At 41.6% G+C, this 15,890-nt stretch overlaps 1 protein-coding gene across 27 annotated transcripts in view; it reads left to right on the top strand.

Annotated features, from left to right (window-relative positions):
* nrxn3a (neurexin 3a) overlaps positions 1 to 15,890 on the top strand; it is a 271,775-nt gene that overhangs the window by 113,502 nt on the left and 142,383 nt on the right. For 12 of the 27 annotated variants that reach the window (XR_007144530.1, XR_007144529.1, XM_047821599.1 and 9 more), the window contains 3 exons: positions 401 to 415; positions 1,995 to 2,021; positions 4,549 to 4,668. Coding sequence is in view for 23 of the 27 variants with exons in the window: in XM_047821599.1 (XP_047677555.1) it covers positions 401 to 415; positions 1,995 to 2,021; positions 4,549 to 4,668 (162 nt within the window). In the remaining 4 variants the exon portion in view is untranslated. The remainder of the gene's footprint in view (positions 1 to 400; positions 416 to 1,994; positions 2,022 to 4,548; positions 4,669 to 15,890) is intronic. The other 15 variants (XM_047821603.1, XM_047821604.1, XM_047821602.1 and 12 more) reach the window with 3 other exon arrangements.

The following is a 15,890-nucleotide window of genomic DNA, read 5'->3' as shown; positions in this document are numbered from 1 at the left end:
GATGAGAATTTATTAGGAATTTTCTTTTTTAGTATCTTTTTTGTTAAATGCTGTTTCAGCGGTCATGTTAATGATTTACTGAAGGAAATAAACAATGATGGGAAAAAAAACAAACACAAATTAAAGCTGACGATGTTTTCTTTTGTACTGATGTAAAGATCGTGCGTAAAAATCATTAACATTATTCCCATTAAAACCGCGCCGCTGGTGCAGCTTACACACACACACACACACACACACACACACACACACACACACACACACACACACACACACACACACACACACACCATCTCAGCTGCTCTGTTGCATTTCATACATGACAAGCACCTTCTGTGTGTGTGCGTGTGTGTGTATGTGTGTATGTGCGTGTGTTTTTACGTTTATCTCTCCTGCACAGCATCGAAAAGTGAACGTGAGTAGGCTTTTCTCTAAAGTGGCGAGCATGAATCGAGCCTGAATGTGCACCTGAGAGGACTTTGAATGAATCTGAGAATGTTTTTTTTTTTTGGGTTGAACATGGCTGATTTTTGTATTTCTTTCTATCTCTCTCTCTCTCTCCTTTTTCTTTCTTTCTTTTTTTTTTTTTTTAATCAGTGAATGTGCACCATGTTGTAATGGGGCTTTTCATTCACTAGATGGCAATGATGCACCAGCGCTTAGGAAGGAAGGGAAGAAAGAAAGAATGAATGAAAGAAAGAAAGAAAGAAAGAAAGGGGAAATGAAGGAAAGGAAGCAGGAGGTCGAAATGGCGGAAATTAAGGGGGGAAAAAGAGGAAACGGGAAGGAAGAGCATTTTTTAATTCTTGGATCAGTTGTTGATGGTGTACACGAGTGTCACTTCTCTGTCATCCTAACAGCTCATCTGAAACAAATAATAACAAATAAATATATAAATAAATGCTCACTTCATTTATGAAAATATTCATACCACTCAGAATATATTTAATGCCAGACTCTACAGGTGAATGGGGCAATGTTCAGAGTTTAGAATTTATTTGTATGGAATTTTATTTGAATTAATTAATTCATTTAATTAATTATTTTTTTCTTTATTTCGCACTAGATCAAGTCATTAATTTTTGAAATTTAAAAATGAAAATATTGAAATTCTAAAAAATGAAAAAAAATATAAAGTGTAACAAATTGTAAAATATAATTAAAAATTGTGTTAAAACCGAATTCATTAACTTCTATATTTATGCAAATGTATTCATATTTATTCATACAAATGCGACATCGTTTTAATTAGGTATGCGTATATATTTGCATACTCTTTTTTTTTTTACCTTCTGAAAATTCTGAGGATGAAGATTTTTAAAATCTCCTAAAACACAATGTGAGTTTTTCTAGTTTGTGAGAAAACATGATCTTTACATAAAACATGTTTTGTACAGTTTTTTTCTTTTGTTATGAATATAATATAACATAAATATAAAGTGTTTGTGTTTCCACAGATGTTTATAGGATTTGTTTTATAACTTAATTTGAATTTTTATTTCAATTTTACATTTCCATACTTCATACCAAACGAACCCTGACGGAACGCTCGTCGTTACTCCGTTGCTTTACGTAATAAAAACGATTTTTTTGTTCGTTTTTTGCTCGTTTTTTTTATTGCATTTTAAAAACCGAAACTGTTAGATGGAATTTGTTTTAAAGAATCCGACCCGACACGTCCACCTGTAGTGTCTTGCCTTAAAACTCTAGCCACTTTTATGTCTTCTTTAACATCTGTAGACATTTCAGACACCGTGTGGCGTCTCGTCCTGTCACTCTGACGCCGTACGGTCTCCTTTCAGCCATTTAGTACCAACTCATCATCTCTAACCCATCGTTAGTGTAGATCTTTAACTCAGACCCCTTCCTAAGAATGGTAGAGCATGCCTGTTAGTAAAGCGTTCGCTTTATTAACGAAAGTCATTGACCACCTACTAACCTGTTTGACTGTTTTTTCTCGCTTTTTGTTTCTGTTTTTTCTTTCGCTAACAAAGTTGGTTTCGCCAAAGCAGACCTGCAAGGTAGACGGTTCCCTCTCCATTCTGAGCTTTGGCTCAAAAGCTGCTCTGTGTGATGTATCGTGTCAATTTATTATTTTTATTGTATTTATTTATCGCCTTTTTATTTTATACTTTTAACACCCGAGACACAAAGCTGTCTCACTTCACTGTAACAATGTCCTGGTATAAAATGGTTCACTTCTTTCTTAAAAATAAATAAATAAATAAATCAGGAAAGAAAGAGAAAGAGAGATACAAAAAAAAAAAAAAATGACAGCAGCTGTGAGGTTGAATAAATAAAACATCAGACGTTTGTGTGTAATTACGCCGCCGGGTGTTTGCCTGCTGGATCTCATCCTGGTCTTCGCTTATGCTAATGATGTTCACATCAGTGGGTTTCTGCTCAGCCTAAAATAAAATAATAATAATAATAATAGTAAAAAGATAAAAATAAATAAAACACCAAATCATGTTTCGCCTGAAATTCAAATAATTCCGTTCTCATTAAAAAACTTGATTATTCTTAAACTACCTTCTTTTAGTGTGATGCATTCTATCTTAAAGTGTGAAGTTTGCTTGAGAGGTATATATATATATATATATATATATATATATATATATATATATATATATATATATATATATATAAATAAAAAAGTTTGGGATGAGAAAAAAAATCTAACCAGAGCAACAACCTGAACCATTTGGAATAAAATGGAGCTGCTAATTTAAATAATGATTCATTCTTATTTTTGGTTTTTAAATTGTTTAAATGCTCATTATTTATTTTCTTTAAATTTATATAATTTATATTATTTGTATTCACAATTTCCATTTATTTATTTATTTATTTGTTTGTTTGTTTGTTTATTTATTTTACTTTTAAAAATTAATTTATTTATACTTTTCAACATTGCACACATTCATGTTTTCGTTCTGTTTTGTTCCTGGGAATTTTTTATTTTTTATTTTTTTTACAAAAAACACAATTGCGATAAACAAAGTCGAAGGAAATAAAAATAATAAATAAAATTAGGGGTGAATCATTTTATGTTTTAACATCTTCAGCTGCACTACGCATTACACAAGAAGTGCACTTTTGTTATTTGTTTTTTACCTGTTTGTGTGTGATTAACCCTGTTTAACACAAGTGCCGTGCAAAGAGCACTTAAAGGTGCGGTATGTAAAGTTTTGTTGTCAAATTTATTCTTGATTGAAAGTAAATTGTGACCCAGCCTTGTTTAAGCATCTTTTCCCTGTGTGACAGAAACTCTGTGATGCTTTAGAATTCAAGATAATCGGAATTCATTTGTTTAATTCTTTCTTTATGATGAATTTCCTAGTATTTTTAATTAGAATGATTATAATGTTAAAGTGTAAAATCTACTATGATATAAAACTGAAAGCAAGTATAGAAAATAGCCCAAAAGGATTTAAGTGAGAAATGAATTTATTGAACATCTTTTATTGTAGAATTTGATTGATGACAACTTAAAACTACTAACTGCACCTTTAATCCCACTTGACTTGCAGTTCTTCATGTTTACATGGCTGTTTTTGATTAAAATGTTTTTTTAGAATTCTATGTTAATTCGTGGAATTTCTTTTTGTTTGGAGCATTTTTCAGATTTTAATAATATAAACATCTTTCTGGGCCAGAAACATGCAAATGAATGCAAATAAATCCCCAAAGCACCATAATACATTAAAGCTAATTGGAAAACTAAAGCAATCACTTGCTGCTTTTCCTTATTTTTTTTTAAATAGATTTTTACATTTTATTTTTTTAACAAAATAATTTACATACTGCACCTTTAATGTTATCTGTGCACCTTCTTTGTTTGGAGCACTTTTGGGGGATGATGATGATAATCGTAATATAAGCATTTTTTTTCTGGGCCAGAAAAATTCAAACTAATTTAAAAAAAACAACAAAAACAACAACAACAACAAAATACATAGTACATTGAAGCCTTTAGAATGCTGAGATTCATCCACTTGGCTTGTTTAGTGTTAGAATTACTGATTTATTTATTTTTGACAACAAACACACTAATCGCACCTTTAATCACAATGTTTCCACAGTTACGTTTTGACAGAATTATTATTTTTTTTTTCCAATAAAATCACATTCCTAGTTGCTCCGAATCACCACACACACTCGTTTGCTATGACCTGTTGATTTATTATTAACTCTGTGTGTACGTGGTGACTCCTGGCGAGTTCTGCCTGTGTGTGAACCCCCTAAAACCCCCACCCCACCCCCACCCCCTCCCCGTCTGAAGCCACGTTCGGGAATGTCCGCAGCGCTGTGTTTTGTCCACCTTGTTACTAAAACCTACTCGGAGAGAATGCCAAGGCTCAGTTTGATATGTTTGTATTTTTTATTTATTTATTTATTTTATTCCTTTCATTTTGTAACCTTTGAGAATTTTTTGCTACTAACCTTGATTGCATGCCAACTTGAAGTGCATACCTGCATGGCACCTAACGGCTCGCCGCCGGCCGCTCTGCCCTGCTGTTACAGCCCTGTGCTCTGCCACTGTAGGTCCTAGCACCACGTGTCAGGAGGACTCCTGTGCCAACATGGGCGTCTGCATCCAGCAGTGGGAGAACTACACCTGTGACTGCTCCATGACCTCCTTCACCGGCATGCACTGCAACGACCGTGAGTCACTTCTCTTTTCTTAAACACACACACACACACACACACACACACACACACACACACACACACACACACATACACACACTACAGGACAACATGTTTTACTGGAGGATGTATTATTCACACACACACAAAATACACACAAAATACACAAGTACTGCAGGACTTCATATTTTACCGTTAGGATTAATTATTCACACACACACACACACACACACACACACACACACACACACACACACACACACACACACACACACACACACACACACACACACACACACACACACACACACAGGTCATGCAGGACACCACGTTTTACTGGAGGATGAATTATTCACACACGCAACACACAACACATACACACAACACAAATTATGCAGGTCATCATGTTTACACAGCACACACACACACACACACACACACACACACACACACACACACACACACACACACACACACACACACACACACACACACACACACACACACTGCATTTAGAAGAATCACACACACACACACACACACACACACACACACACACACACACACACACACACACACACACACACACACACACACACACACACACACAAGAATCCATTATACACACACCTCACACACACAAACACCCCCCCCAGAAGAATCCCTTACAGTAGTGCTCTAACAGGTAAGTGCTTTCTTTTCTTTCTTTTCCTTTTTTTTAATCACACCTTCATTCTATCAGTAAATAAACAGTGATTACAAATACATTAATAAAAACTCCAGTGTTTGTGTGATGGATTGTAAAGTAAAAAATCACCATGGCGATCACGCTCGCATACTCAAACAGCACTGACAGACTAACGGAGTCTAAGCGATTGATCTGATCTTAAAGGAATCACATTGAACATGTTATCGGATCGTTCGGTGGTTGCCGTGTTGTGGTTTGGTGATCGGATGCTGCTATCGGACGACGATGGAGTTGGATGGATGCCGCCGCATCGCTCTTTTTACGTAGGACCCCAAATCCCACTCACGGCATTGTGGGTAACGTTGCTTTTATAACACCTTTATGAAGCATAAAGTATATTTTTATTTACAACGTCCTCGTGACAAACGTTCATATGTCAGTAAACACACACGATCTGAACTCTTTCCTGATTCCTGGATGGTTTTGTAGATTCCTGAACATGGTCAGAGCGTTGATCGCGTACCGGCGACGCCGGCGTACAGGACGAGCCGCTGCTGTGAAAGGTTGGAGTAATTACAGTGTCGTTGAAGTGCTCTCATGCTTCAGTAGAGGAGCGTTGAGATAAAACCCATCAGTACAATTGGCCACGAGAGCCCGAGTCTGGCTTTAAGTACGGAACACGACGCTACACGCTTATGATGTTGATCCGATGATAGCGGATCATCCGTAATGACAAACAACGGCGGTATTTTCCTCCCGTACATCCGATCGTTTCGTATTTCAGCCTTTTCAGCATTTTTATATGAGTGTGTGTTTGTATGTGTGTGTGTGTGTGTGTGTGAGAGGGAGAGAGAGAGAGAGAGAGAGAGAGAGAGACAGACAAACGTCACAAACGTGATCTGTCATGTAATCGTTTGTCGAAACAACACAGTTGACCTTCTGATGATTGAAGACTGACACTCGGGACCATGACGCTCATCAGCCGTCCTGACATGTCGCTTTTTCCCCCCGAAGCCTGGCACAGAATCGGAGTCATGTTGGGAGAGATAGAAAGAGATGAAGTGGAAGGATATAGGAAGAGATACAGAGAGAGAGAGAGAGAGAGAGAGAGAGAGAGAGAGAGAGAGAGAGAGAGAGAGAGAGAGAGAGAGAGAGAGAGAGAGATACACAGAGAGAGAGAGAGAGAGAGAGAAATAGAGAGGGATAGAGAGATAGAGAGAGGGAGACAGACAGAGAGACAGAAATAGAGGGAGGGGGAGAGAGAGACAGACAGAAATAGAGAGAGGGAGAGAGAGAGGGAAAGAGAGAGAGAGAGCGAGAGAGAGAAATAGAGAGGGGGGAGACAGAAAAGAGAATAGAAAGTTGAGGAGAGGAAGAGGAGAGGAGAGAGAGAGGAGAGAGAGGAGAGAGAGAGAGAGACACCGGTGAATAGGAGTTGCTGGAGAGAATAAAGGGGGGCAGACAGACAGAAATAGAAGGAGAGAGAGAGAGAGAGAGAGAGAGAGAGAGAGAGAGAGAGAGAAGAGAGACAGAATATAGAGGAAGAGATATAGGGAGCAGTGAGTGATAGAGAAGGATACGGAATATAATTAAATAGGCTATATAAGAATAGAGAGAGAGAGAGAGAGAGAGAGAGAGAGAGAGAGAGAGAGAGATGTCATTTGGAAGCTGCTCATGTGATCAGATGTCAACTCGAGTTTTTCAGATATTGTGACGTTTATAAGCACTAGATGGCAGTAATGCTTTATATACTCACCGTGTGTGTGTGTGTGTGTGTGTGTGTGTGTGTGTGTGTGTGTGTGTGTGTGTGTGTGTGTGTGTGTGTGTGTGTGTGTGAGCAGAAATGTGGTATCCTGCTATGAAGCACAATAAACCCAACCATCCCTTCAGCCTTGCACATTAATTCATGTCCCGTGCTGCTGATGTGTCCGTACACTAAACACTTTCTCTACATGTTACAAAGTCCGCCAGCGCTTTGAGACACTCGTCCTGTCGAAGCTGCTCATTAGGAGCTTTATTATAACTACGTGTTAAGTGTGTATATTAATCCAGCTATAGATCCCTCTATAGTGCGGGAAGTGGCAGGAAGTCAATGGAGCGTCATAAGGATGACTCCAACCTTCATTACACACTTCTCCAATCCAACACACACCAGCGTTATACACAGATCTGTCCTGCTGATATCCAGAAGCTGTTTCCGATGAGCCGTGTGGGACCCGAACCCTCGCCATGCTGCGCCGTTGCTAAAAGCCGCTCTTCGGGTTCGCTAACGAATTCCTAATTAAATTACGACCTCAGAAAGGTCAAACCTTCCCTGTTCATGAACAAGCTCACGGCCACCCGAATGAAATTATTTAGTAATTAGTCGCGCTCTCGATCACGATCGACTTTGTGACATTTCCGCGACGTAGCGGGTCGCCGGCGGAATTAGAAACCTGCGTCTTCCTGCATCGTCACGCTAACATTTAGCCTGGAGAAGATATCGGAGGGGATTACGATCACGTTCGGACGTGAAATTCAACGCATCTATTTATTTCTTCATATATTTATTTTATTTTGTTTGTTATTTATATAAAGCATCGATCGGGTGTCGTAGACGCATATAAATATTTATTCTTCCCCGCAGAATTCATTATGCATAATGCGCTTATAAACTGGAACAGCGTTGATACAGCGTCTTATAAACTGTGCTTATAACGCACCCTGTTAAGACTTTATAAGCACCGATTATAACACCTTATATCAACACTTTACGAATGCGTTATAAACACCGCTATAAAACCACAACGCCTTATTAAAAGCAGTGCTAACATGACATCATGCTTTATACATGCATCATAACAGGTCAATATGGCCTTCACAGAAGAGAAGGAAAGAAATAGAACAACAAAACTCAGTTATACATAACACAAAAATTTGAGTATTGCATCCGTTTCAGAATTCAGCCAATCAGGTTTCAGAACAAAAAAACACACGGAAGGAGTCTCCAGCGTCAGAGCCGCCCGCGTGTCAGAGCTCGGAGACTTCGGACATCTTCAGGACGGACGAGTTGAAGCTTTGCGATTTCCCCTTCATCGGAAATGCTGCGGAAATATTTAGATTTTTATTCGCCGACGGTAACTAACTCGCCTCTCGGATCTTCTTGAATCGTCATCGTTGGCTGTGGTGGAAGAGAAATAAAACACTCGAGGATAATAACAACCTGGCGCTAATTATTTACCCATAATGTCAAGGTGTTATAAGACTAAAGCCCTGTTCGGACGGGATTAGTTCTACGGGGTGACGTGGGGGGTAAAATAATCATTACCAGAGCTTCTCTGTGATTTTAGTCCCGTCCGAATGCGCCATCTCGGTAATCATTACGGACAATGTCAGTAAAGATTACGGCGACTTTTACCTTCTGTAAAAAGGTCCGGAAAAATGACCTCAGGTAATACTGATCCCATCCGAATAGACCCGCTGTAAATATTCAATCATTTATTTTCTACCGCTTATCCGAACTTCTCGGGTCACGGGGAGCCTGTGCCTATCTCAGGCGTCATGGGGCATCGAGGCAGGATACACCCTGGACGGTGTGCTAACCCATCACAGGGCACACACACACTCTCATTCACTCACACACTCACACACTACGGACAATTTTCCAGAGATGCCGATCAACCTACCATGCATGTCTTTGGACCGGGGGAGGAAACCGGAGTACCCGGAGGAAACCCCCGAGGCACGGGGAGAACATGCAAACTCCACACACACAAGGCGGAGGTGGGAATCGAACCCCCGCCCTGGAGGTGTGAGGCGAACATGCTAACCACTAAGCCACCGTGTCCCCCGCTGTAAATATGTACGGTAAAATTCCGTCATTTCCTGTTTAAATGTAGTTTTTGGCGCATTTTGCAAGCATGGAGGCGCTCGAAACAGGAAGCAACGTAATACGCACATGACGACGAGGAGGTTACTGTGGTGCGTAAAGCGAGTTACCCCTCCCACTTCTGCTAGTTTTACTGAGATGTCTTGTCCCGTGCGAATTGGCCAATTAATATTACAGACGTCCTGAGGTAAAATTTACTCCATTACTCCACGTCCTCACGTAAAACCAATCCCGTCCGAATAGGGCTTAAGACACCCTGCACCGTCACCCCACGTCTGCAGCGTGCTCCACGATGACTTATAGCTCAGTAATATTAGACGCATGTTGTTGGGATAACAAGAAGGAATTCACCTCGTGCGTCTCTGACATGTTGCTTATTAACGACAGCGCACTAAGTAATCATGTCGATTGAGCCGTACTAATAAATTACTTGTTAGCAGCTTCATTGCCTGTTAAACGACTCGCTCGAAATTAATATTGCATAAAGGAATTGATTTGCCTTCACCAAGCCTCGCTTTACTTTCCATCAGCAACTTAACTTTTTATCTTTCTTTCTTTCTTTCTTTCTTTCTTTCTTTCTTTCTTTCTTTCTTTCTTTCTTTCTTTCTTTCTTTGACAAAACCTGACCCTTTGGCGACCTCCAGGTTCATAGCCGTAAGCGATCCACTTTATCGTTCACGTTTATACGAAGAATTTACCTACACTAACGACTTTGTCATCTGCGACTCGACGTTTCCTGTCGCCGGAGCGCCGTCGCACGCGACCCCACGCTGCGCGCTAGGGCTTCCATTTCCTTCCTTGCACTTTGAGCTGTAGATAGGATCACACCAGTCGCGCATATAAACACGCATTAAACCGATGTCCTGGAAAATTCGCTTTGCTCCTGCGACCATGTCGAATGCGGTCCTGCTGCTAGACACCGATACGTATCTGTATTATAGTTATTCCTGTTTCCTTCAGCACGAAATATTGATTTTCTAACAGAATTAATTAGAAGGATTAATATAAAAAATATCCGCTTCTATTCTAAATAACAACCCGAGGGTATTATTTCCTCTTCCTTCTCCACCGGGGTACAAATATATAAATTAAATCAAAGATAGATGTACGACTAGGGACCCGAGAGGATGGATTTGTTTTCCTCCCAGCGTGTCTGACACGAACAGGAGCGGCTTAATTAAGGAGCATCTTTTTTCTCCTCCTCCTCCTCCTCGTCTTCCTCCTCATCACGGCCGTGGAAGTTCATCAAGGCCGTTTTTCTTTCCTCCATCAGAAACAGGAGATGCTGTAGTTCGAGGAGGCCATTAATTAACGCACAGGACAGAGACGCCGCCGCCAGGCCAGAGACACGTCACTGATCAACACCAGATCCTGCGCCGGATTAAATAACGTTCGTCTGGGGGAAGGAAACGTTTTAATGCGCCGACACCACTGTGATGCAGTAACACGTTTAATAAACAATATGTACTTTCTAGTTACGGTTGGTATCGTGGAACGTCAAAGAAGCAAGTCCTCTAAAAAAAATAAATACACTCCTTCTGTGTCCTAATGAAATTAAATAAAATGATTAAATAGAAACCGCTTACCGCTTATCCGAACTTCTCGGGTCACGGGGAGCCTGTGCCTATCTCAGGCGTCATCAGGCATCGAGGCAGGATACACCCTGGACGGAGTGCCAACCCATCACAGGGAACACACACACACTCTCATTCACTCACACACACTCACACACTACGGACAATTTTCCAGAGATGCCAATCAACCTACCATGCATGTCTTTGGACCGGGGGAGGAAACCGGAGTACCCGGAGGAAACCCCCGAAGCACGGGGAGAACATGCAAACTCCACACACACAAGGCGGAGGTGGGAATCGAACCCCCAACCTGGAGGGTTTTGTCCGTAGTGTGTGAGTGAATGAGAGTGTGTGTGTGCCCTGTGATGGGTTGGCACTCCGTCCAGGGTGTATCCTGCCTCGATGCCCGATGACGCCCGAGATAGGCACAGGCTCCCCGTGACCCAATAGTTTGGATAAAGCGGTAGAAAATGAATGAATGAATAAACATTTAAGTTTCCAAACGAATGTCAACGAATTACACGAAACCATCGTAAGAATTAAAAAAGATCACAATTCTTTCGAGCTTTCCTCTAATCGAGTTCTCAGCCCGAAGCTGTGAGGGTACTAGTGAGTGTTGGACGCGAAGCCTCTCCGGAGCCGAGGAAAGTCGGCCGGTTGTTTGATGAAGGACTCGCGCAGACAGGAAAGACGAATGAGTCTCGTGAGCTGGTATTCATCATTCCGGTGTCCTGCACTTCCTCTTTTGCCTATGACACAAGATGAAGAGCAGTGGGACTCACAGGACGGCCTCGGCTGACAGCCTCCTACACGAGCACAGGCACAATAGAAAGGCATTACGGGAGCTCTGGAGAAATATCGCAGCACCACATTTTCACGAATAGCGTGACGTACGGCTCGGCCCGGCTCGGCTCGGGCCCGGCACGCCGGCCGAATTGAAAGCGTTTTATTATTTTATTCTGGTTTATGGAGAGCTCCTGCACGGCCGGGCCTCTCTCCGGGAGAAGAGCTGTCTAAAAATATATGAGCAGATCGATCTGCGCAGGTTTAATGTCTTTCATTTCTTCCGATCGACCGCACGGCTCTCTTTTTGTCAACAGCACCATATAGTGTATGACTTAATGCACTGTGCTTGGGTGTGTGTTTCATCTCGCATCCATCCACCAGCGTCTGGACCCTTGCTTTTGTTTTTGTGCTTTCTGATAAGTTTATTTAAAGGCATTGCGACGATCTGGCGATGTCAAGGAGCCGATCGCATCGACGTGTCACGGTCGCGACTTCCGTCATTTTTTTTATTATTAGCTAGGAATTAAAGTTGCGAACAGGGAACCGAAGAAAGGACCACAAGCTCTACATGATAATGCTTTATGAAACCATGAATGTAGGTTTAAAGGAGCATTTTGTGATATTTAGCCCATGGATGTATTTTTCTGGGGGCACGGTGGCTTAGTGGTTAGCATGTTCGCCTCACACCTCCAGGGTTGGGGTTCGATTCCCGTTTCCGCCTTGTGTGTGTGGAGTTTGCATGTTCTCCCCGTGCCTCGGGGGTTTCCTCCGGGTACTCCAGGTTGATTGGCATCTCTGGTAAATTGTCCGTAGTGTGTGAGTGTGTGAGTGAATGAGAGTGTGTGTGTGCCCTGTGATGGGTTGGCACTCCGTCCAGGGTGTATCCTGCCTCGATGCCCAATGACGCCCGAGATAGGCACAGGCTCCCCGTGACCAGAGGTAGAAAATGAATGAATGAATGTATTTTTCCACTTTTCATTTAAAAAAAAGCAAGAACAGTGAAAGGTGCTGAATGTTACGAACCGCCGCTTTAAAAACAGGATTCTGAAAGCACTGAAAGTTAGACATCTGCAGATATTATGTTTCCACACCATGTAAAATCGAGAGCGTGTGTGTGTGTGTGTGTGTGTGTGTATAGGGGGAAAAAAAATCAATACTATTATCCGAGTCTTTTATCTGATCATCTCGGTGGAGACACTTTCCGTTTGTCGCTCCGTTGACAGACGCACTTGACGCCGTCGTCAGACATAAAGTCCTGCGTCTTCATATCAAAAAGATCGAGTATTAAAAATCTTTTCTTTTTTTTTCCGTTGGAGGAAGGTGACCTTGGTTTGACATAGTTCTTTGCTTTAAGGTCTGATCGCTCAAGCGCAGCCATCCATCACCGCATGTTTCCAGGAAAAACAAATTACGGGTCTCTGCTGCCACATAAACATGACCGATCAATAGCGGAGCTCGCTGCCCGAAATGCCACCCGTTTTAGATCATTTCTAATCATCTTGTTTTTCCACTTGTGCCAAGTCAATGACGTGTGTGTGTGTGTGTGTGTGTGTGTGTGTGTGTGTGTGTGTGTGTGTGTGTGTGTGTGTGTGTGTGTGTGTGTGAGATGACATTTTTCTGGAAATATATCCTATCTAAAAGCAAACTATCTGTGCTGATGTTATGACACTAAACCATATAATAGACATCCCTATATAACTCACTCTCTCTCTCACACACACACACACACACACACACACACACACACACACACACACACACACAAACACACACACACGTGCATTTATGCTGTATAACAATCTTCAGGCTACTTTAGTATGGGCAAAGTTTTGTGGCTTACACACACCACACACACTTATCAGAATTGTGTGTGTGTGTGTGTGTGTGTGTGTGTGTGTGTGTGTGTGTGTGTGTGTGTGTGTTTTCCTCCAACATTCCCACACGTATAATATATGTGTGAGCTTCTCATGTGTCTCAAGGCATGTTTTTTTTTTCCTCTTCTCTTCACTCAACATACAAACATTTCCCTCAGCGTGGGCAGCTTTGGGCCGAACTGCTGCGCAGCAAAAGAATATATATAAATAAATATATTTCCATGCTTTTGTGGGTCAAACGAAAAATCTACTGTATTACACGTACGCACAGTGTCGCTTGACCCGGTCATGTGACCTTTTACAATATACGATTACGGATGCGCATGTTCGAACGACTCGCGTGTTGACTTTCGTAGCCGTAAATCTTAGCAGTCCATGAAATTATTACCCCTGAGTCGATGAGCAGATTTCATTCCAATCGTAAAAATAACTAGCTATCTCGCATGAGCATCAGCTAGCTAACGGGTCCATATGCTAATTAGCTAATGAACTCTAGGTTACACCAAACATCAAGCACAGACTCATTGATTTCTTATACAATCCAGCTCAGATCGCGAGTCAGACGATATAACAGTTAGCCGTCTAACTACCGAAGTCGCTAGCATGAAGATTACTGTAGCTAGCTTGAATATTTACGTAAACCAGAGAAATAAATAGCTAGTGTGGTAAATAGTTCATTCATTCATTCATTCACTCAATCACCTTATACCGCTTATCCGAACTTCTCGGGTCACGGGGAGCCTGTGCCTATCTCAGGCGTCATCGGGCATCGAGGCAGGATACACCCTGGACGGAGTGCCAACCCATCACAGGGCACACACACACTCTCATTCACTCACACACTCACACACTACGGACAATTTCCCAGAGATGCCAATCAACCTACCATGCATGTCTTTGGACCGGGGGAGGAAACCGGAGTACCCGGAGGAAACCCCCGAGGCACGGGGAGAACATGCAAACTCCACACACACAAGGCCGAGGTGGGAATCGAACCCCCGACCCTGGAGGTGTGAGGCGAAGGTGCTAACCGCTAAGCCACCGTGCCCCCCGTGGTAAGTAGTTAATATCGGTATATAGTTAGCAGATGAAATCAATGAGACCAGCTACATCTTCGACTACATGAAATATAAATGTTTATTTGAAAACGGTTCGAATTTAATTTTTAAATCTGATTTTCGTTCCTTTCAGTTTACATAAATAAGGAGTTTTGTTCGACACGACTTGCCGGTTTGAAAAGGAGCTTGCATCATACCGCCATGTCTTTACACCACCGATGCGTATTCCCTCAGGTCTCAGGGAAAGCATCTAACAAACTTCACTCGAGATAATAAAGTATTGAATGATATCTAACATGGCAACGAAGAGCTCCTCAAGGGGAGGTGGTGAAGGTGGGATGAAAACCGGACCGGAACACGGAACGAGCGTGGAACCGGAACGTCGGTCGGGAACGTCAGGGACTCGTTCGCATCTCCGTTTGTGTCGGCTTGCTCGTTAGCATATCAAAGTGTGTAACGAGGCGACGGTAGAAGAGTTTTAACTGGATAGATGAGAATAGAATAGATGTGGGATAAACAATGAATCTATCTATCTATCTATCTATCTATCTATCTATCTATCTATCTATCTATCTATCTATCTATCTATCTATCTATCTATCTATCTATCTATCTATCTATCTATCTATCTATCTATCTATCTATCTATCTATCTATCTATCTATCTATCTATCTATCTATCTATCTATCTATCTATCTATCTATCTATCTATCTATCGGTTTCTGGGAGCTGTGATGATCACTGATTGACTTATGGAAACAATGATGATTAGTGACGTACCGCGGTGACGCTCGGTGATGGTCAGTGATTGGTTGTTGAAAATAATCCCAATCAGTGATTAGTCTTTGAGACAATGGTGGTCACTGATTCGTCCGTCCAGGGTGTATCCTGCCTCGATGCCCGATGATGCCCGAGATAGGCGCAGGCTCCCCGTGACCTGAGACGTTCGGATAAGCGGTAGAAAATGAATGAATGAATGAATGAATGTCACTAGACATGTATTTGTTTAAAATAAAGACTCCGAAAATGTCACCAAACCTGCCACAAAGTCAATAAACTGGCACCATCGCACATCTTGTCCACACACAGCATTTTCTCTTCATTCCTTTTTTTTTTTTACCTGTTTCCTTTCTTTCTCTTTTCACTCCATAGCAGCGCGTATCGATTCCCGAAGCTAACACTGGGGCTCTGCAGCTTATATTAGATTATTAGATTATCAGAGCACCTTCGTCGGTAGGACGAGCGAGAAGATCGAATCCTATCGATCATAAATTTAAACGTATCTCCCCGTCTTATTGGATCTTAACAGCCTCGTAATATCACACAATCGCTTGTCCTACGGTTTGTTGGCTAGTTTTTCTTTTTCCTTCTCTATCTTTCTTTCTCTC

The sequence above is a fragment of the Tachysurus fulvidraco genome, chromosome 12 (genome assembly GCF_022655615.1).
Source record: "Tachysurus fulvidraco isolate hzauxx_2018 chromosome 12, HZAU_PFXX_2.0, whole genome shotgun sequence".
NCBI classification, from domain to species: Eukaryota; Metazoa; Chordata; class Actinopteri; order Siluriformes; family Bagridae; genus Tachysurus; species Tachysurus fulvidraco.
The sequence above is the reverse complement of the archived record's forward strand: the minus strand, read 5'-3'. Positions and strand labels throughout refer to the sequence as shown.